Genomic DNA, 23,130 nt, shown 5'->3' on the forward strand with positions numbered 1-23,130 from the left:
TTAGTCTCAGAAAGCACATGTGTGAGTTATTTGCCTTTTCAGGAAATCATGCAAGTTCTCTCACAAAGGTTTTAATTTTTTTTTATTCATGTTTGCATGAAACTGTTTTCAAAATTCGAGTTTTGGAATTCAAATTGTACTCTCCCCAAAATTAGTCATTTTTTTCATCCAATAAGTTTGTAAATGTGATGCTTAAATGGAAAGAAGCCAAAAGCCTATAGTACTATTCCTGAGGAAAATCTAAGCAGCTGTGGCTGTGTAATTTAAAACCTCTGAAAAGTCTGCTGCAGTACTTGCCCTGCGTTATTTTAACATGAGGACTGGATGCAGACAGTTCTCCAAAGGATTCCCTTCCCCACCGCATGAAAAAAAGAAGTGAAAGACAAACCTGAGTACAACCTGAAAGGTCCAAATTGGTGATCTTGTGGCATCCTTTGCCTAAATTCAGGTACAGTAAACCTTTCTCTGTGAAGTTTCTGCAATAAGCCAAACTAAGTTTCTGTAAGTTGGGGAAACATCTGAAAAGAAAACCAGGAAAAAAGGAGACGAGAGGAGGGAATGGTCATTATGGTTCACTACAGAATTCACATTTTAACTGTTTGCTTGCATTTTTCTTAACATAAAGTGGCTAAGAGAAGTAAGACTGTTAACTGGACATCCTTTTTTTCAGATGTTTGATAATGTCTTTTGGGCAGGGTTTGGGGTAGATCTGCAGTAGTGGGGGAAAACTCTCCATACTAAAGAAATGAAGATTGGCAGTAAAACTTCAGAACTATTTGGAGTTAGGGTTAGAGTTAGTTTTAGATGAAAATCTCTCAAAGGAGATTAACTTAAATTTTAAAAGAACTAATTTTTAAAAGACTACATGATGCATGAATATTTTTTAAAAACTGTTATATTTTTAAAAACAGAGTTGCAAGATTTGTTCTCTTGTTTATTGTCAGTTTTATCTGCAAAACATCAAAATTAGAATTTCAGTAAGAAATGCTATGTGTGAAAAGAACAAAAACTCTGTAAATTTTCTCTGCTGATGAACTATTAATACATAAAATTGTTAGAGATTCATGTGATTTAAAAAATATATTGGAAAAACAATAAAAAATAAATCTGGAATCACAGTTGGATAAGAGGTGGGAGGCACCTAGATCAAGTTCACATTTGGGAAAACTGAGGACCATAGGGATTAAGCAGACTTCTCAAGGTGACTCATCTAACTAGTGGCAGAAACACGACTAGAACCAGATCTACTGGATCAGTTTCCATGGGTCTTTCCAAGCTATAATTGGTTATTTAAAAGGAACCTAAAAAGGTACTTTTAAAATGGAAAAAAAAATCATTTTAAATGAATTTTTACCATTTATAGCGTCTACCAACCATTTCTAGTACCAATCTTAGAAAAAGACTAATGTACTATGATTAAATGAGCTTAAAATAGTATACAGCAAATAGTTTAAAGCAGATATGATATAAATAAGAAAATACATCATAAGACTATGAATCTTCTGAAAATTGAAGCAAAGCAATTACAGCTATGCCACAATGACCAAAATGAAGGCTTCCAGAGAGATAAAATGTAATTAGAATGAGTCTATACTACTGTACTCTTTGAGCTTTCAGTTTCAGGACAGTCTTTGGGCAATTTTCCAAGCCAGTCCAAATCTAGCATTTCAAAAAGTGCAAGAACTCCCACTACTGACAAGTTCTAAGGAAAAGGAACAAGTCATTGTTATAGAAACTAATAACATGCGTTTGCAATTGATAACATTGTAGAACAAAATTAAAGACAAAAAAAAAGTCAAGGGAAAATGATTATTAAAAAATTCTAGAAAACAATTCCTATTCAATGAAAAAATGAAACAATACACATTTATTATTTATTTCCAATAATTTGCAACACACATCTACATGACACAGATCTCTCCACTCATGCTGAATTTTTTTGAACAAAACATGATTTTTCTCTCTTGTATTCAAAACATATGATGAAACATTTTAGAATCTTTAATACTGTTCTGACACAGATCAACAACTCAGTGAGGGGATGAGATAGCATTAGCAGAAACAGTGCAGGCCACTCCCTTCCTTGCTTGGAGCTCCTAAAATGATCCAAAGGACTGTTAATAAAATCTTAAGACTATATACTTCATCTTCACTCCTCTTAAGAGAATATTAAATGTGATCTGGGAAAATACAATTTTTTTCCATCTATATTCAGATATCCAAATACTAGTTAAACCCAATGAAGGACATCTAACAACAGGAACTATTAAGTAAAATATATAAATTTCAAACACTCTTGTGGAATCTCTCTTCATGATAGCCTTTTAAAATGAGAATCAACACTTATTTGACAAGACTGGACCAGATGCAGATATTTTAGGAAGAAGGCAAAGGAATGGATACTCATATGATATTTCAGTATTTTGCCCAACACTCTTGATCCTTTTGGTTCCATATAATGAATGAAATCCACCATTTTCAAGATGTAAATCTCTTAGGATAAAAAAATTGCACTTTCATAGTCTGAATAATTACCAATCTAATGAGTACCAATGACTTGTCTTCAGAATAGAAACCCATTAAGTGTAGAAATCCACAGGGCACTTCTCTTGAATATGTTTCTTTTAAGTTTTTCCAGAGGAAATGATTGTTGGAGGTTTATAGTTCCTAATGGTGGGATAAATATCAATTGACAGTGAAATCTCACTTGGCAAATTTTAAGTAACACTGCTACATTTCATTCTCAGTTTTGACCCAGAGATGTGTCCCCTGCTGAGCAAGATCTAATCCCTCATTTTCAAATTGTATTTCTGACTTGTTTTGGTTTTTATTTTTACTTTTTGTTTCATCTTTTCCTAGTTACCTAGTTTTTTATGGAATTTTTTCCTCTCATTTTAATATTACTAATTTTTGGCTGCTATTATATATAGAATGCTACTATTCTTCTAGAAACATTGGTGAACATCTTTAAGTAAGATTTGAGAATTCTCAGCATAAGAGGTAGTTATTATTGTAAGTAATATTATTGTAATATGGAATTACATTTTTAAAAGAAGTTATATGGGAAGGCCTTATTTGTGAACAGCAGATGTAATCACACTGAGATATGAATGTTAATCTCTCAAGGGCCACAGTAGTTGCTTCACAAAATGGAATCTAAAGAAAATCTAAATAAAACAGGCCTTTTTCATAGGTATGCTTTGTCCCTTGTCATAATCAAATCAAGTCAGCTACTTCTTCTATCATGAAGTAATGAAGAAATAGATAAAGAGCTCTTTGTTGATGGGGGAGTTACCATCTATGTGCTAAAACAAGGTATTCACACACAAAAAAAGAAGAGCAAACAGATTAGCACACATCAGTGCTAGAGTAGGTGCTGTTCTATAAATGCTGCTGAAATTCAGAGAAATGAAATGTCCCTGGGGAATTAAGTACAGAAAGCTTAATGGGGTTTGAGGTAAGTAGGATTTGAAGTTAGGGAGGCACTTCAGGTAAGAGAAGGGCCAGGTCTGTGGAAGAAGATGTAAATGAATGTGTGAGGAACAAGGGGAAAGTAGTCAGATGATCTAAGTGGAGGAATTATATAGGAAAATTGGAGAAGTGTTGTAGGTACATGAAGGGTCCAAAATGCTAGGCTGAACTAAATCATTCAGACGGTAGGAAATAACAGCAGGTTCTTTGGTGGATGATGAGATGGAGAACAGTGTTCAAGGAATATAAATCTGATGGAAGTGGGTAAGATGGGTTTGAGGGGAGAGAAGCTAGTATTAGGGAAAAAAGACTTAATTGCCATGAATAGGGTGTGAAGTGAAATGGACTTTGGTGGAAGAAGGATGATCATAAGAGATGAGTAAATTCAAGGGTGATTTTAAGTAGGATCAAGAAGACAACATTAATCACTGAATGGATGTTGCCTCAGTCAAACCGAGACCTGTGGAAGAACTCAGCTTAAAAAGACCAAAGTCTCCCATTGCATGCAGGGCCCTCTCTAGTAGTCCTGATCTGACCACTGGACCCCAGGGCTCTGGAGGAGAAAATGAGGCAGGGGACCCAGCCCTTCCTCACTTAAATCTAATCACTTGCATGTCATGGCATCTCAACACTGTCTGGATATACAAAACAAAGGGAAAATACTCTGCAGTTTTGAGCCTAGGGGAATTCAGTAGTGCTGTCAATAGAAAGGAAAAAGATGAAACAAGGACTTAAAAGGGACAGAAGGTGACAAACTCAGTTTTGGACTTAATTCAAGTGGAAAAGTCAACTTAACCCAAAACTATGGAGCTGGGGGCTCTGATCTGAAGTTAGCGACATAGAAGTAAGGGTTATCTACTGAGAAGATAAATATGCACCCAAAGAATCAATGGAGAAGGATAATAATAAGTATTTCCATTTATATAATGCTTTTAAAATTTACAAAGCATATTACATATCTTATCTCGTTTGATCCTCATTTTAAAAAAACCCTGTGTTTAGAGTTGCTATTATTTTTATCTTTATTTATCTTAACCAACTTTAATTAACATATGAGGGAACTGAAGCTGAGAAAGATTAAGTGTCACAAATCCAGTAAATAATCAGAACTAAGATTTGAATTCAAATCTTCTTAATTAGAGGAAGATGTGCCATTTGTTTTAAAATGCCTAAAATAAAAAAATACATGCAGGATTACAAAGGAGACCGAGCATACTGAAAAACAGTTATTGAAATATTATAAAAGTAAGTTGATGAGTCCCTAGTTAAATAACCTCTGCTTTTTGGTTTTTAGAGGAATTCTTGAAAAGTTGTCTCTAAAACCAATTTTATATTAAATGTATTAGAGGACCTGATTATTGAAAGGAGCTACTTGAAGAATCTTCTTATATCTACTATGGATAAATAATCCTCAGTCACTTCTTTTTTATATATTTGAATTTTACAAATTTATATTTAGAGAAAGTTATAATGCTGGATTTTTTTTTCAAATCATATTTGTACCTCCATAGAAGAAATTTCTTCTACCTTCTCTGCAACTTACTGTCTTAATTGTCTGGGAAAATGACAGATTGAATGACCTGCCCAGGGTCACAGAGCCAATGTATGTCAAAGGTAGAATTGGAAGATAGGTCTGATCAGCTCTAGCCAGTATGCTACGCTAACTTTCAAATGTATGTTGAATTCTACACATAGCATTAGTATCATTGGCTTATTAATACAACCATCTCAATATAGTCTTAGAAGAGGTCATACATAGCTTCACTATAAAGAGAAAGGATGTTATATTTTCCTTTGAGTGTTAGTTGTAGCTTTCCAAGTAAGAATTTTTCAACTTTGCTTAATACCTACATTAAATAAACACTTATTATGTGCCTGCTATGGTCAAGGCACTGAGAATGCTAATATAAATCCTCTACATGAACGTTTGCTCAGTGTGTTTTGTGCCAAGACACACAAAGACGAAGAATATGTGGCTGCTAATGCTAAGGAGCAACAGTGTAGGAGGGGAGAGAAAACCTAAACACAAGGTCTAATGCAAAAGAGAACATAACAAGTACTACCAAAGAGACACAGACAAAATGCTCTAAGAGTTCAGAAATAGGAAAACTTGCTTTGGGCTGGGGAAAAACAAGGGAAACCATGATGGGAAAAAGTACAAATCTTAAATAGTCTATAAAATTTTATCTAAAAACTGATGAATGTTATGTTAGTTTTTGGTTGTGATTAACTATAAATTTATATACATATATATATATTATAGGCATGACAAATTATGCAATGAGGGGCTATTTTTTTCTGGTGACAAGTACAAGTTTTAAATAAACTTCAAGAATTTGAGGTTGGGGTGGGAGGACAGAACATGAAGAAAGCCCTAACTAGGAGAATGTGAAGTTTGTTTAGGGCAAAGTGACTGATCTAGTTTAACTAGAGCAGAGGGGATATGGAAAAATGGGTTATGATCAGATTGTAAAGGGCCTTGCATGCCAGCTACAGAGCCACTGAAGACTTCTGAGTACAAATATACCATGATTGGAACTATGTTTTAGGAAAATGAATATGGAAGAAGTGTACACAGGGTATAATGGAAGTCGATGAACCAGTTAGAAGGTTTTTGCCATAAGCTACTGAGGGCATGAACTAGGGTGATGGTAAGAAAAGGAGGAGGAGGTGATAAATGTGAAAGATGTGGCAAAGGAAGAATTAACAGGTCATGGAAATGGATTGAATGGTGAGGGTCAAGGCAAAGGGAGGAATAAAAAATAATTTCTATTTTTGAGCCCCAGGTAATCAGGAGCACTATTCACAATAATAGAGGATCAGGAAGAAGAGCAGAGTTTTTGCCCCTTTTATTCAGTTTTAGACATTATGAGTTTGAAATGTGAGTAGAAATGTCAGCTAGGTAACTGGAAATGTACTAAGGATAGAAACAAGAAGATATAAATGGAGGAGTCTACAGAGTAGTAAGAATGGGACCTGTGGGACACAATAAGATTATCAATTCAATTCAACAATATTTATTAACTACCTGCAAGAAGAGGAAAGGAGATTTAAAAGGCAAGAGAAAACGCTACCATGCTGAAAGATGGATTACATGATATTTAACATTTACATTAAGGTTCTAAATAATTCAGGAAAAAATTTTCTTGAGAGAGGGATTGAGATATAAATTCAGGAATCAACATTTAAATTGATTTATGTTTCCTTTATGTTTTTTCATCTCAATCACTTTCTGGAACAGATATTGACAAAGAATAATTTGTCCCAAAAATATAAAACAGAAGAGAGCAGACTGGATAGATTATTACTCTATTCCTCTCCTGAATAATTAAGAAATAAATATGTATTTGTATCTTAGGTTTGCTTTACTTTTTTTTTTTTTTAACTTTTTTGGACCATATTGCTAGTATACAGAACAAACTTGTGAGAAAACTCCCTCCTCTAATGCAGGTCCTCTCCTCTTTAACTCACAGTCTTAAGAGAACTGCCTGGAGAACTGAGAAGTTAAGTGACCCAGAGTCACACATTCAGTTTCTGGCAGAGACAGAGCTTGAAGCCTGGTCTTCCTGACTCCCAGGTTGACTTTCCCCATCCGTTATACTACATCGAGTCTCATGTAAGATTTATATACTACATTTTTTTAAAAAAATTATGATACAAATCACAACTAGAAGAAAAAAGCATTTCTTTAAAACAAAGAATAGTAAAATTAGGTTTTCCTATTGGATAACAGACATTCTATTTATTTACATCTCATCTACTTTTTTTTTCTGCAAAATTTTAAAATACCACATTCTAATCACACATAAAGCCTCTTTGACATTTTTCATGTCTTTAGAACCCCCCAAAAAGTTATGTGTATAAAATTTTACCTAAAAATTGATGAATGCTATGTTAGTTTTGGGTTGTGATTAACTATAAATTTATATATTACATATATGTGACAAATTATGCAATGAAGGGCTATATTTTTCTGGTGACAATAAAAAATTATGTCATGATCATTATAATTCATCCTGAAATTACATTCTTTGGCAAATCTTTTATCATAAATCTAACTGACTGCTGTCAACTGTTCAGAAATGCCTATATGAGTCCTTAGTGTCTTATATGTAAAAATATAACTAGAGGATGAATTTTCAGAGAACTAATTTTTGTTTCTACTGGTTTAAGGAAGTGTCTTTCTATTGTTTAAGGAGCTGTAAGTCTTACCTTTCTCCATACAAGTGGAAAAATATTGCAAATACATATTAATTTTCCCAGCTATTCCACATCCTTTCTACTGTCTTTAGGTTCCCAAATTCACTTCTCCCTCCTCTAATTGTGAGGTGTTATTGACAACCCCTGATGTGAAATGTCTCAATTTCTTTTCTTTACACTTCAACATATCTTTTAAAAAATAATATTTCATTTTTTATTTACATACATTAAAAAATTTTTATTAGGAATTTTTTTTTAGTTTGGAGTTCAAATTCTATCCCTTTCTTCTTTCCCTCTCCCCATTCTGAGATGGCAAGTGATCTGATATAGGTAATGCATCAACATATTTTTTAATCTCACCCATCATATCTTCCTTTTCTCCTGTCTCAGAGACAGAGCTATCGTTTTTCTCTTTAATTCTTCCAGGTGGAATATTTCTTTTTTCTTATTAAAGCTTTTTATTTTCAAAACATATGCATGGATAATTTTCAATATTCACCCTTGCAAAACCTTGTGTTCCAATTTTTTCTGTCCCTTCCCTATCCCTTCCTCTAAACAGCAAATAATCCAATATATGTTAAATATGTGCAGTTCTTCTCTACATATTTTCACAATCATCATGCTGCACAAGAAAAACCAAATCAAAAAGTAAAAAAATGAGAAAGAAAACAAAATGCAAACAAACAACAAAAAAGTAAAAATACTATGTTGTGATCCACATTCAGTGTCCACAGTCCTTTCTCTGCCACCTGGAATATTTAGAGCAATGTTAGAGGTTAGCACAGTGTTTGGTAGATAGAAATTTAAAATATCATCTACTCCATCATTTTACCTTCAATTAAGATTGTACTTAAGAATTTTTTTTCCTTGCAGATATTTCTGGACTTGGGAATATACAAAAAGTAGTACTCAAGTCAGAAAGTGTAGAAGAATATTAGAAGGTTCTATATCAAACATATGTAAAAATGGTTTCCTATCCTCTACTTTAACCTTTCCAGAAAAATAGATTATATCATCTCTCTTAGAAGTCCATTCTTATATTTTGCAATCTTACATTCAAGTAGCTCTTTTAATCTCTAATTTGAATTTTCTCCAGTTCCCATTATTTCATTTAATTCTGTACTTCAAATGGAGACCTAAATATTACGAATTGGAGCATGACTTGATAATTTTATCAATTGCTAATGGTTTCTTTCTAACAAGCCTATGTTATTGAAAAATCATTCATAAAACATTATCCATTTTATGCATGGAATTGTCTATCACTATTGATCGATGAGAACTGAGACTCTCGGAAGCACAAACTGATGAACATAAAACATGCAAATGAGTCACAGTTGGTGATTCTCTTATAAAGCTTTGATCTCTTTCAGAACATTCAGGATAAATGCCATAGTTCTTAATGAAAGCAAATGCATTAGTAAACTTGATGTCACTTGTTTCTTAATCAAATTACCTTGAAAGTAGTTTTAGTGTTCCATTACTAATATCTGTATGAGCTATATTCAGATGAATAAGAGATGGGCAGCCTTCTAACACATATCTCATTGCATCATCCTAAAGAGAAACAAAAAATCCTCATCAAAATCTAATATGATTTGTAGCCTTCCCATTTTCTCCCTGTTTCTTCTATTCCTCTCTTAAGGGAATACATATTTATATTCTTAGCAAAAAAAAACAAAACAACAACAACAACAACACAGAGAGAGAGATGATATTATATAATCACATTAAGATTGATAAAGTACATTGAATGCATTAACTTGTTCAATCCTTATACATCCTCTAAGTTAGTTATTATGAATATTATGTCCATTTGAGCAGCTAAGTAACACAGTGGATAGAGTGACAAACCTGAAGTCAGGAAGACTCATCTTTCTCAGTACAAATCTGGCCTCAGATACTTACTGTGTGACCCTGGGAAAGTCACTTCACTCTATTTGCCTCAGCTCCCTAATCTGTTAAATGAGCTAGAAAAGGAAGTGGCCAAAACTGTTCTAAGATCTCTGGGCAAGAAAACCCCAAATAAGATCACAAAAAGTCAAAAACTACTGAAAAACAAACAGATAATAAATCTCCATTTTACAAGAAAATGAAGCCTTAGAAAAGTCAAGTGGTTTGTCCAAGGTCATAGATTAATTCTTAGGTCTTGGCTTGATATAACTTCAGTTCTGTTATGCTGCTTCATATTTATATAGCACAACTCAGTTTTCAGCCTATGTTAGCTAATTCATATTGATATTAATTGCTTTTGAATGGAAAACTATACTTTTTCTTATAGCTATATTTATTCAGTTTATTAAATTTATTTGCAAATGATCCATACCATTCCTCTGCGATACCAATTACTCATTTAAATTTAAAATACTAAAAACATCAGCTCTCGGATAAGAAGGTAAGTGTTTAGGTGTCACATGTCAAATTACCTTAGCTATAAAGATATAAAAACTGCCTACATATGAAACAACAAAAAGTTCAAAATTATAGTATTACCATCGATCGACAGGGAGTTCTGTTGCATTGCAAGATTCCCTCTTTGTGAAGTATTTGGACACTGCTACCCATCTTTGGTTACAGGTAGAATGAACTAGAAAGATTGTGGGATGATTTTTGTGGGAAAAAAGAAGAACAGAAAGTTGGTGATCTGAGAGGAGTGAATGGAAAACTAAGCATGTTTTTAAAAATGCTATACCAACTGGAAGCACTAGATTGCCTTGGTCCTCAATGAAAGGTACTAGAAAGGCAAACTAATAGAGAACAAAAGGAAAACAAGAATATTAGCTTACAAACTTCTTCAGGTACAGAAATAGAGAAGAAAAAAGTATGTGGCCTCTCAGCAAAGAGCAGTAGGAGATAGGAATTTTTCATCTGCCACATAATGACAGCTCTTTGAGGTAAGTCAAACTAGAGAGCAATCCACTCCTTTCTACAATAGACAGATGTCAAAACAAGTTAAGATCAATTATACCCTCAATTTCGAGTGACTTGTGAAATGTCTTCAAGCTGACTATGCACAGAAAGACTACATCAATAAACAGATATCTGAGGCCTCTAACAGTTTGCAAATTTGTCTATTATGCTCTTTGAATTTTTTTTAACATAAAACATTAGACAAGTTTCTGTGAGAAATTGAAGCCTTTGAATGAATATAGTTCTTTAAATGTAAGTTTGCATTTAAAATGCCTTTTTCACTGAGAACAATAGTAAAATCTGGATGAAATTAGCAATACCACATATTATTAGAAATTATAGTTGGTAAGTACTTTGATGTTTTCAAATTTGATGCAGATGTCACTGAGGTTTGACTTTCTCACCAGATTGGCAAATTCAAGGAATATTTAAATTTACTTGAGACATAATACCCAATTATTTAAAAAACCCTAAGTCTTATACACATAGCTCTTCCCCATAGGGCCAAGCACACAGTAGGTTCAATAAATACTTGCTAAATGAATGAATCAATCAATAGATGAAGGAGATTTGGCAGAAATAACTAAAGCTAGAGGAAAATATCTGGAGAATGAGGGAGAGAAATTTTTGTCTTTCTGATAGGGGAAACATTTACATTTTGCATAAAAGTAACAATACAAAAAAAAAAAAAGAATCAAACTCCTCTTTCTGATCTAGCTTTCTGCATAGTTACTGATGTCTCTAAATTTTACAGTGTATCCTTCTGGGAACTATATCAACATAAAGAAGCAGCCTATTCACTTCAAAGAAATTATCTGTGACTTAACAGCATAATAAAAAGATTTCTAGGTTTGGAGTCAAATGTCCAGTTTCAAATGTCACTAGGCTATATTCCTTGTGTGTCCCTGAGTAAATCATTTAATTTTTCTGGAGCCCATTATGTCATATGTGAAATAAGGGCTTGGATTAGGTAACATCCAAGGATTCTTACAACACCAAATCTTGGTAATATTATCCACTGGCTGCCCAACAGATGTTCCTTCTATCTATGTTAATGAGTATAAATACAGTACCTAATTTAAATCCACAAATTTAGTAGGCAGCAGGGAAGGAAGAGAGAAGGCTTTGAACAGTTAAAAAACACTTGAAAATTATGTGTATACACACTGTATCTGTATTTTTTCTCTGCACTTAAAAATAACATTTTTACCATCAAAATGAGGAGGATAGGGTGGATTATATGAGGAAATTGCTGCCAGATGCTGTGAAAAGGGAGACCACCATAACTGCTCCATTAGTAGCCAAGAGTATAATTCAAGAGCAGCAGTTTCTTAGTAGAAAATCTCTGGAGAAATGATAGAAGTAGTTGAAGAGGACCAGTCGTCACTGCTCTCAGAAAGGCAAAGATCTGTGATTCCTTGTATATCATGTCTAGTTAGTAAATATTTGTTGAATTAAATTGAATCAAGTTTTTTTTTAATATTCCTGCAACACTCAGAACAGTTCCATGTACACAGTAGACTCTTAAGACAATATGTGTCACATGGATGATTATGTACCCTGTTGTTAACTTTTGGTAGAAATGGCTTATTAAAAATCTGAATGCTTTGTCATCATCTCTTATGAGCCTTTGAGAGGTGTAGCACTACTGCTACTGATAATTATCAAACATCAGGAAGGAAGTTATATTGAGAAAAAAATTGAATTTATTTTCCATATTAGGAAACACAAGCCGAGGTAGTAGATGAGGCAGGGAATCTGTGGCTATGGTGTGTGTGTGTGTGTGTGTGTGTGTGTGTGTGTGTAAAATAGGCAAATATACCTATATATGTATCTATGCCTCTAAATACACACACACACACACACACACACACAAATATCTCTATAAAAAAGATAAGAAGTGGCTCTGATTATCTGTTTCACAAATAAATTGAGAAAATAAATCCTTAAAGCACTTGGTTTTTTCAGAATTCAAACTTAGATATAGCATCTCTCAATTCATATAACAGTAATCTTTTTTAAATGAACAGATATCTAATTAACAATCTAGTTACTTAAAAAATTGTCTTCATTCTTATCTCCCCAAAAATTTATCAAGGGGCAAATGAACCAGCATTAGACCAATCTATTCCTTATACTTATTTTAATGAATGGTGCCTTACAATGAAATCCTATTGGGATGCTTCATTGTGGCAGGAAGCTTACTTTGCTTTTTCAAAGTCTATGACTATAGGGTTCACATATGGACAGGCCTGTTTAAGTTGGGAAAATGTGGAGGATGGGGCTAATGATGGACTATGTTTTACTCATCCAAGGCTCAGCCTAGCTAAATTCAGAGAAGCTCATTGCCAGAAAACTAACCACCAGATGGGGAGTTTCTTTAGCCACATCAAGCTATAAAGATCATCTATTAAGGCCCAGAGAGGTTTGATCAATGTAATACTAAATTCCATGGATGAGAGGGTTAGGTCTTATGCAGATCACTGACAACCAATTTAGTTATGGAAATAGTCATAAGTGCTATGGAAATGGAGAGTCTGGCCCATTTCCATATATGAGTGTATGCACACATAGATATATGTACATTTAGACAGATATCTATATTTATATATTTAACCAGTTTTCTTTGATATAGGGAACACATAATATGAATATTCCTTCTGCGAATGCTAATTGGTCATTTTTCTGCAACTCATAGTCTTAGAGAGTTGCCTAAAATTATAAAGATGGTTCATTTTAAAGTAATTTTTGGCTCATATACATTTGTCAGTGTTGATAGCAATAGGCACATTCCTTTGAGATTACTATTTATAGTAAATATAGGAATAGAAATTTCTTGCCAATTTTAAACAGCTTGCCTTTCTCTCATGGAATTAACCTCCAGCCTTCAAAATAAATACATAGAGTATAACTTTCTTTTGGTAGCATTCCTAAACATATATTGATACTCCAAATTGAAAATGCTAATTCATTCTCTCTCTTTGTCTCTCTCTTTCTCTGTCTCTCTCTCTTTCAATACACACACATACATACTCACATATACACATACACACACAAAACACACACACACTCACACATATATATGCACCAAATGCTTGTATAAACAAAAAAAGATTAATACTCACATTTAGTCCTTCACATTGAGAAACATTTAGTTCTTGTAAATTTTTACACTGATCTAGTGAAAAATAAATGACAAGTTATTATAACATTTATTGTACACATTTCAACTTATTTTTTTCAAGAATATGAAAAAAGAATAAGATCCCATGAAATGTAGTGCATTCATTAGAAAATAAGAAAAGAAATTTTGGCAAGCAATCCATTCTAAATATATGTCTGCTTTTCCAAGGATGTAGTTCTTCTTGCCTAAAATTATAATATGCAAACTTATAATTTTATGAAGATTATAAAGAGTAAGTAGAAAGAAAGAAATTATTTATTTCCGGATAGCAGCACACACCACAATCTTGAACCTTCAAAACAACTTCAATAAAACTAGCTTTTATATTTTTATAATACATTTTGGAAATTTGGCACAAAACTCTCTATTCACCAAAAAAAGCCAGTTTATATAAGTTGCTCAATGGCAAATTGCAAATCATTATTTAAAAAAAAACAACTACAAGCAAAATCTTCAGCTTTAGCAAGTGCCTACCATGGCCAAGCATGGTGACTGTAGTAAAAGGGAAGAGGCAGGAAGGAAAATTCAAAGACAGTTCCTGTTCAAGAGAAACTTTTATCTATCCAGAAATCAAAATATGAATATTTTTTAAAAACCACCCCTCTAATATATTATATTATGCAGAAATACCATATGAGGGTCACAGATTTCAGGGGAAAATAAAATCACTTCCATCCAAAGTCATCAAGGAAGAATCATGGAGTAATCTACACTTAAATTAGGCCTTAAAAGATGAGCAGGATTTTGACTAGGGTAAGCAAGTATTTTAGGTCCAGCAACAAAGTGAGGTAGGTTAGCACAAGGTAGAAATATAATAACTCATAGATAACAGGTATTTTCATATCAATACAAATCTCAATAAGAAAAATTATATTAATAATTATAAGTATTTAGAAACACAAAGAGGCATAATATAGCAGATAGAATGCTGGGCTTGGATTCAAATCCTATCTCTTGACACTTACTAGAGGTGTGACTCAGGGCAAGTTCCTTAAACTATATTGCCTCAAGCAATTCCCTAGGGCTTATTACTTAGTGCTAACTGTGTTTCTATTTGTTGATAGAAGTTCCTATACCAGGACTTCCTTTCATTGATGACACATCTTTCATTTATTTACTTAATTATAATTCTACCCTAAGTAACATTTCTTCCACTATAAAAAGTGAATCACTTCCTAAATTAATGATGCAAACCAGAAGGGTGTTAAAAGAACCAAAAAAAAAAAAAAATTAAGAAAAAAGAAAAAGAAAGAAAGAGACCTTTGAAAGAAATGTTGATCTTGGAAGTCTTCAGTAGCACAACATAAGGAAAATATAGATTCCAAAAGCAATACATGTTAACTGGATTTGGGTGAAAAATATTTTTACAGGTTTGAACAGCTGCCTGAAACTGGTGAAACTATCCTTTTAATTTTAAAATTAGGTTTCAAAGATTCTATCTTTATCAATAAGTACTTATTAAGGTCTAGTATTGTGCCAGGTTCTGTAATATGTGCTGGGAATACAAACGGGATGAAAGAAATAATCTCTATCTGCAAGAAGCTTATATTGTAATAAAACACAAAGCAAGAAAATACAAAATTATAGACATTATATAAATATATTATACATACAGAGTAAATTTAAAAGAGAATTAATGCAAAGTAGTTCAATACAAAATAGTTTGAGAGAGAGAAGGATCTAGCCATTGGAGATATCAGAGAAGCTTCATAAAGAAAATGGTACTTCAGCTGAATCTTGAAAAAAGGAATCTCATATGATAAAGGTGAAAGAGAAAAACGTTATAGATATGGAGGGCCCCTAGTGCAGCAGCATGTGTGAGGAATAGAGAGATGGGCAGTTTGGATTGCAACACAGTAGAGAAGTAATGTCCAAATGAATTTGTAAAGATAAGTTATTACCCAAGTTGTAAGGAATTTCAAAAGCTAAAAAAGGAGTCTATATTTGATTCTACAGGTAATAGGGGGATATTAGAATTGGCTGACAAGGGAATGACATAGACCCATCTGGACTGAAGAACATTACTTTGGCCACAATGAGAAGGACAGACTAAAATGGGGAAGTAGAAAGACCAATTAGAAGGCTGTTGCAATAAAACTAGTGAGAGGTGATAAAGGACCAACCTAATGTTATACTTGTGTGAATGGAGAGCAGGAATCAAAAGCATTATGTGGTATTATGTGGGGGAAAAGAGAGGGAGAAGTTGAGAAAATTCCAAGATCACACACCTGAAAAACTGGAAGAATGGAAGTGTTTTTGAAGTAGAGAAGTTTGAAAGAAGAGTGGGTTTGGGAAATTTCTCTTTTAGTTTGAATGTCTAATAGGCAATTAATGATACAGGATTAAAGTTCAGGGGAGAGACCAGGTACTTAGAGCTGAGGGTCATCAGCATAAGAGAAGATAATTATACCCAATGGAGCCAATGAGGTCATCAGGAGAGTCAGGGAAGAGAAAGGGCAGTAAGGAGCATCAGAAAGAGCCTTAGGGACACTTAAAATTTGGAAACAGGATCTAGATATGAACCAGCAAATGAGAAATTGCTAACTGAGATATCCTGTTTAGATAACTGGATTATTAGGTGTATATTTCCCACTGACAATGCTTTTTCTGTTTGCTGGGTTGTAAAAGGTATTGCCACTAATTAATAGTTAATTTATGATTTTCAAGGAAATAAACATAAAAATCTCATTCACTTCTCATAGCCCAAGTAACCTCAGAAAATTCTTATCTGAACCTCTACTTACACTAACAAGTGAGTTCTCCCAGAGTAAGACTGCATCTCTCTTTCCAGATCCTGCAGAAGCAGTATAATTCTTCTCTAAAAGTATGAATTTGAATCCCCATTCCAATTATTCTTTCTAATGTCAAACACTAGTGATTAGTACCTCAATATCATTTAACCAATTAACATACATTTTCACTGATACAACATCTTCAATACTTGAGAAAGTAGACTCCAAATTAAAGTGGTTGCTATAAGGCATTTGCTCCCAAATTAACTTGCAAATGTGACATGATCAGTAGATGAACTGCTGTGGCCCCCTCCTGGCTGCCCTTCAATAAATGCTGGGTCAAACAGGTTGCTAGAGATTTTACCCCTCACTATCTAGGATAGAGTCTTACCTCCTGGGCATCTGACATCTCACCATTCTGAACTCTCAATGTTTAGCAGGTCATAGATGTCTCCAGGATATGCTCACATAAAACGTGGAAAAAGAAATGCAAAGAGAAAAACAGAACTCTGTATTTATGGTCTATATTCACTTCTGAGAGGGGAAAGAACTAAAACTCCTTTCAGAAACTGGATCTCTCTCTCATCAGAATCCAGGAAATAGCAGGAAACTTATTTTGGCCTTTTAGCACCTTTTGAATATACCTTAGTTCTGGCTAAGTAGCCAATCAAAAATTTGTTTCTTCAGTATGTAGTTGGTGAGCAGACCTGAGATCAGTTATTAAATGTCTGCACAATGCTCCATAGTCCACATCAGTTATGCCTACTGTGCATTCTCATAAAAGCCAATTCTCCCTGTTACATAAGAATCATACTTACTAATATCAAAATCAATGGTAACATGATAGTTTATATTTATCAAAGACTGGGTCTATTAACTCAGGCCCTGGCTTGCGGTATTGATTCTTTGGTAAGAGGGCCATATTTTTCTTTTTTATCACATAGATTTCATTATTTGTAATAAGTAGTAAATGGAATATAGAAAAGTTAAATATGACACACCTTTGCAGAAAACTGAATGGGAACAAAAATGAATATACATTTTCTCAACAACATATGGTATCTACACAAAAACAGATCATGTAACAGAACATAAAAATCACAAAATGAAATGTAAAAAGGCATAAATGTTAAATTTATCCTTTTTGTATCATAATTAAATAAAAATTACATTCAACAAAGTGCAGTGGGAAGATAGATTAAAATTTATTTGGAAACTAAATAATCTAATACTAAAGAATAAAGAGTTTGAAGAAGAAATCACAGAAATAATCAATAATTTCATTAAAAAGAATGACAGCAATGAAACAACACACCAGAATTCATGAGATGCAGCCGCAGCGATAGAAGGGCAAAATTTGTTTCTCTAAATTCTTACATCCACAAAATGGAAAAAGAACAGATCAATAAATTGGGCATGCAACTATAATGTTGCCAGGCAAGATATTAATAAACATACAACTAATTAATTATGTGTCAGGCACTGTGCTAAGAGCTAGGATTACAAAGCAAAAGAACTGCTTTGTTCTTAAGGCTCTCACAGTCTAGTGAAGAAGACAACATGTAAACAAACAGGTATGTAAAAAATATGCAAAATAGATAAAGCATAAAGTAAGGGGGAGTGATCTTAGAAGGTGGGAGAATTGGAAAATCCCTTCTCCATATGGTAAATGGATTCAGCTAAATCTTGAAGGGAACCAGGGAAATTAGCTTATCAATCAATAAGCACATATTAAATACAAAGTACTGAGGATTCAAAGACAAAAAAATGAAAAAGTCATCGCCCTCAAAAGAAGCTTACATGTAACAGACAACACAGACACATATATAGCAAATATAAAAATACAAGGTAATTTTGGGTGGGAAGTCTCTAGAGATTGAGAGGATGAGGCTTCATGTAGGAATTTATTTGAACTAAGTTTTTAAGAAAACGAGGAATTCTAGGAGTTAGAATTGAGAAAAGAGGATGTTCCACCTATGGAGTACAGTGTATGCAATGGAAGGGAGGTGGAAGATAGAATGCCATGTGTTGGACCACAGAGTTTTTGAGAAAGAACAATATTTAATAAGGCTCCAAAGGAAAGCTGGAGGTTTTAAATGACGAATAAAGTTGATATTTTATTCTAGAGATGATAGGGAGCCACATCAGTTACTGAGTGAGGAATGACATGGTCAAACCTATGCCTTAGGATATCCATTTGGTATTGTGTTGAGGGTGGATCACACAGGATGTTATTGTAATAATCCAGGAAAGAGGTGATGAAGATCTGAAGAAAGGTAGTGGTCATAAAATCAGTGAAAGATAAAGCAAAGAGAGGTTCATTATTAACACTTTCTTAAGTCTAAAGCACTGGAGTCAGGAACATGAGTTCAAATCTGACCTCAGACACTTACTAGCTATGTGACCCTGGGTAATTTGCCTCAGTTTCCTCATCTGTAACATGAGCCAGAGAAGGAAATGGCAAACCACTTCAGTATCTTTGCCAAGAAAACTCCATGGACAGTATTGGTGTGCTATGGTCCATGAGGTCACTACAAGTCAAACAAGATAGAATGACTGAACATCAATAATAAAGTTTGATCAATAAGACAATAATTCAATCCCCAATTTGTAGCATTTCATAATTTTCAAGATGTAAATGCTAATAGGAAACTTAATAATCCAACCTGCTTTGGGCTGACTACAGCACACATGCCTACCCCACATTTATAACCTGTGCAATCCTGTGTAAATCAAGTTATCTCTTTGAGCTTTAGTTTCCATATCTATAAAATGCAAATAAAAGCACTTATAATATCTATAATCCAGGACTATTGTGAGAAAAAATACTTTAAAGTACTAAATAAATGTTTGTAGTAATTATTCATATCTTATCCTACAAGCCTTCTGATTGGTGGTAGTGAGATAAAAAATAAGATAATTTCACTTATTTGAACTCTAAAATATTACTAAGTCAGGCCTGGCTGAAGACCTGAGAGCTATTCCGAGTACAAAGTCCACAAACTTAAATGCATGGATTTTGTTTTTAGAGACCTTTATTCAGAGACCTTTTTTGCTTCTTTGCTGATTCCTTATTTGTACTTTAAATAATTGACACCCATAGAAGTGCTTTCATCGGAGAGATGTCTTGTGATTAGTTCTCTGCATCCAGAAGACAAAAACTACTGTAAATTCAAGTCACCTTTTTAGCATCTATCCTCACATAGTACAGAGCATCTCTCAAAAAGACAATTCACAATCAATAATAAATTCCTTCATAGGAAAGTCAAAGAATGACCATTTGAAACACCTTCTTGCTTATAAAATGTGAATAAGGCCAGTTTTTCAAAATAGTTTTCCTAAGGGCATCTATAGTTCACAATTCCAGCTTAATTTAAAAACCACCCTGTGAAGACCGTGTATTTTAAAATCAGCTGGAGTCAGGAATTCAGGTTAGGGGAAAATCGTCACTCTTTATTCTCAGTGAAGAAAGATCAGAGGTGGAAGAGAATTGTCAATAGCAATGTGTGCAGCTGAGTCAAGAAGCTAGCTAGACCAGCAGCCACACAACCAGCAGCTACAAGCATAGAACCCAGGCCAATCACTCCCAGCTTCTCTTCCTGTCTCTCTGCCTCCACCCACCAAAATCGTCATTTCCTATACAACACATCAGGACTTGCACAGAGAGTGGGCAGGGGCCATTCTTTATCCAATCATGTATATTAATAGAGTATAGTCCAATTACTATTTAGCCTCATGTGTTTGGGACCTCAGTGCATCAACTCAAGCCTCAGCCCATTACACCACCCTAACAGTGAGATAAAGGAAATGTTCTAATTGATATGTTTGGCTATGAACAAATGTATCCATTTTCTACTTTTGAAGCAAATGTTGTTTTGAGTATCCCTTTTATTTCAGCCTGGAGCTCCTCTCCCTCCCCCAACAGCTTTAGACTCTTATTAAGTCATATCTTCCTCTTCCTCAAAAATATTGCTCTCAACTATCTTTCAACTATTTCTGATAAGGAAATGATAACTAAGATGTTAGTTGATAATATAAAAATATTTGACATTTTCGTACAAATGTTTAATTTTAATTTAATTTTGTTTAATTTTAGGATAGTTCTTTTGGAGTATCTCCCAGCCTTCACATGGGTTCCCAAAACAAGTCATCTCAGGTTCAAGTTGCTGTATGGGATCTAGTGTTATTCAAAATTATAGTTCACAAGCACCCCATCAGAGAGAACAATTAGTTCAGGTTAAAGTTATGTAATGAAATAGAATAGTAAGACCAAATACTGAAGCTAAAGCTTAAATCCTTTGGCCCCATAATAAAAAGACCAGACCTAATGGAAAAGACCCTGAAATTGAGAAAAATTGAAGGCAAATGGAAAAGTGGATGGCAGATGATCAGATGAATAGGTAGTGTCATGGAATCAAAAACATGAAGTTGGCAGAGTTAGTTCATGAGATAATGGAGGATAAATGTCTGAAGTGCTCATGGGTCATAGATTCAGATACCACTGAACAACAATAGCACAGTAAGGAAATCATAATAATAATAACCATAAATAATAATAAATAATAAAATATTTCCCCCATAAACATAAAGACTGCCTAGAAATGACATATGAAAGGACAAAATATGTGAACATGTGCCCAAAATATTTACCATACATGGAACACACTATAGGGCACAGAATAATGATCACATATGTCCAAGGTATACATGAACTAAACCCTACGATACTGCAGGATTGCTAAAGTCTTTTAATACTAACTAGGCTTGTTCAACACAGGTGGATAGTTTAGCAGTACATGGTCTCCACTAAAAAGTAGGCCAGGACAGGCACTTCTTGATGGCGCTTCACTGGCCCTAAGGGGGATGTCAGGCAGTATTCTACTAGACTCAAGACGTGCAGGTTCTCTCCACTTCTATCTTCTAGAGTTGGCTGTTCAGCTGAAGTCCTTCTTTCCTAGAAGAGGAAAAGGGGCATCTGCCATTTTTTTTAAAATCTGAAAGTGCAGAAGCTTTTGCTATATAGTTCTTTTGAAAAAGTGGAAGTGCTAAGACACTCACTCTTCAGACTAAGGATAAAATCCCAAGCATTTTTCTTCCCTAAAAAAGATTCACCTGTTCTCAGAGCCTTGGCTGTAAATGGCTCTTCCACCAGAGTATGATATTCTTTACCACAGGCACTGAGCTCTTTAAAAACACTAATTTGTCCCTCAAAGCTTTAAGTCTATTTTTTAACCATGACTTGCTAATGTTTTTAATAAGGACAGAAGTTGCAACCTGACTTGGGTTTAGAAACTCCTGATAGCTTCCTTTTTGTTTAATGTTTGACTGCTTAACTACACCCAAACAAAATGCCAAACCGCCCCTTAATCCATTACCTCTATTCTGACTTTTCCTGCCTTTCTTTTGATCTTGTAGTTAACAAATTTAACTCTACACTGTCTTCTATTTTTAAATCCTTGACTCTCTTGTTCTATCACTCAATTCATGCCAATTCAAGCCCCGGAAAAGTTCCTCCCCATCTGCCTCCTTTGCTTGTAATGGAGTTGGAAGAAGTTAATCATGCCTTCTAGGTACACTATAAATTCATGCTATCTAAGCTCAACTGGGCCTTCATTGCAATGTCTATTTCTCTCCAGTTAGTTCCCCAACTCAATAACTACAAAACCTACTACAAACTTTTTCTTCTCTTTTTAAACCTCCCACATCTCTCCTCCCATTCCTCTCAGATGAGAACCTCACACTTAACTTTATGGAGAAAATTGAGGTCAATTTTAAGCTCCTCTGTCCTTCCTTTTCTTCATCTCAAAATGTCTTATATCATCTTCCATTGTCTCAATTTAGTTGATTAACTAATTGAAAACTCACCAAGAATAATGGTGGGGGGAGAGGGAAATTGACACTCTCACTAAATGTTTTCTTGAGTATCATAGTTATAGAATAATTAGTGAAGTCAAATAAAATAATTCAGAAAAGCCTTAGTTCAGATAAAAAGCGACGTGGAAATGTATAGTGTCAACATTCAGAAGTGATCAAGTTTACAAGTATTCATGAAATGCTGATAGGCTCACTAAATGTTTTCCTGAGTATGATAGTTATAGAATAATTAGTGAAGTCAAATAAAATAATTCAGAAAAGTCTCAGTTCAGGTAAAAAGTAAAATGTTAATGTATTGTGTCAACATTCAGAAGTGATTCAGGTTTACAAATATTCATGAAATGCCTCCTCTGTATTTAAGGAAGGGCATACAAAAGATAAAGAAGATATGGTGACAAATAATGTATTTTTGACATAAGGATAAAAAAATTGAAAGTAAGCAAAACAAATAAGGAGGGGGAAAAGGGGGGAGAAAGTGCTCTGCTATAGTAGAGAATGTACTGGATTTAGACTCATCATACCTGGACTCATATTCTGAGTCTGCCAAATGGTGAGTTGGATAAGTTACTGGGCTTCATTGGGCCTCAGTTTCCCCATCTATAAAATGATGGGATTAGACTAAATGATCTCTAAAGCTAAGAATCTGTGATCCTAATATCGCTCCATTACGAACCTCCTTTTGGAAAAAATTACCATTTCTGTGTGCTATTACAAATGTGATGAGTAAATTATACTGTTATTTACATCCTTTTCACATAT

At 34.0% G+C, this 23,130-nt stretch overlaps 2 protein-coding genes across 2 annotated transcripts in view; one reads left to right on the top strand and one right to left on the bottom strand.

Moving 5' to 3' along the window:
• Window positions 1–23,130, bottom strand: part of FBXL13 (F-box and leucine rich repeat protein 13) — a 247,639-nt gene that overhangs the window by 113,837 nt on the left and 110,672 nt on the right. Inside the window, exons 6-8 of the mRNA XM_031938696.1 lie at window positions 13,707–13,759; window positions 9,128–9,228; window positions 389–518 (exon numbers count right to left, since the gene is read on the bottom strand). Coding sequence (XP_031794556.1) covers window positions 389–518; window positions 9,128–9,228; window positions 13,707–13,759 — 284 coding nt within the window. The remainder of the gene's footprint in view (window positions 1–388; window positions 519–9,127; window positions 9,229–13,706; window positions 13,760–23,130) is intronic.
• Window positions 269–23,130, top strand: part of LRRC17 (leucine rich repeat containing 17) — a 53,248-nt gene continuing 30,386 nt past the window's right edge. Inside the window, exon 1 of the mRNA XM_012550921.3 lies at window positions 269–448. The gene's annotated coding sequence lies outside the window, so the exon portion shown is untranslated. The remainder of the gene's footprint in view (window positions 449–23,130) is intronic.

This window comes from Sarcophilus harrisii, chromosome 5 (genome assembly GCF_902635505.1).
Source record: "Sarcophilus harrisii chromosome 5, mSarHar1.11, whole genome shotgun sequence".
Classification (NCBI taxonomy): domain Eukaryota; kingdom Metazoa; phylum Chordata; class Mammalia; order Dasyuromorphia; family Dasyuridae; genus Sarcophilus; species Sarcophilus harrisii.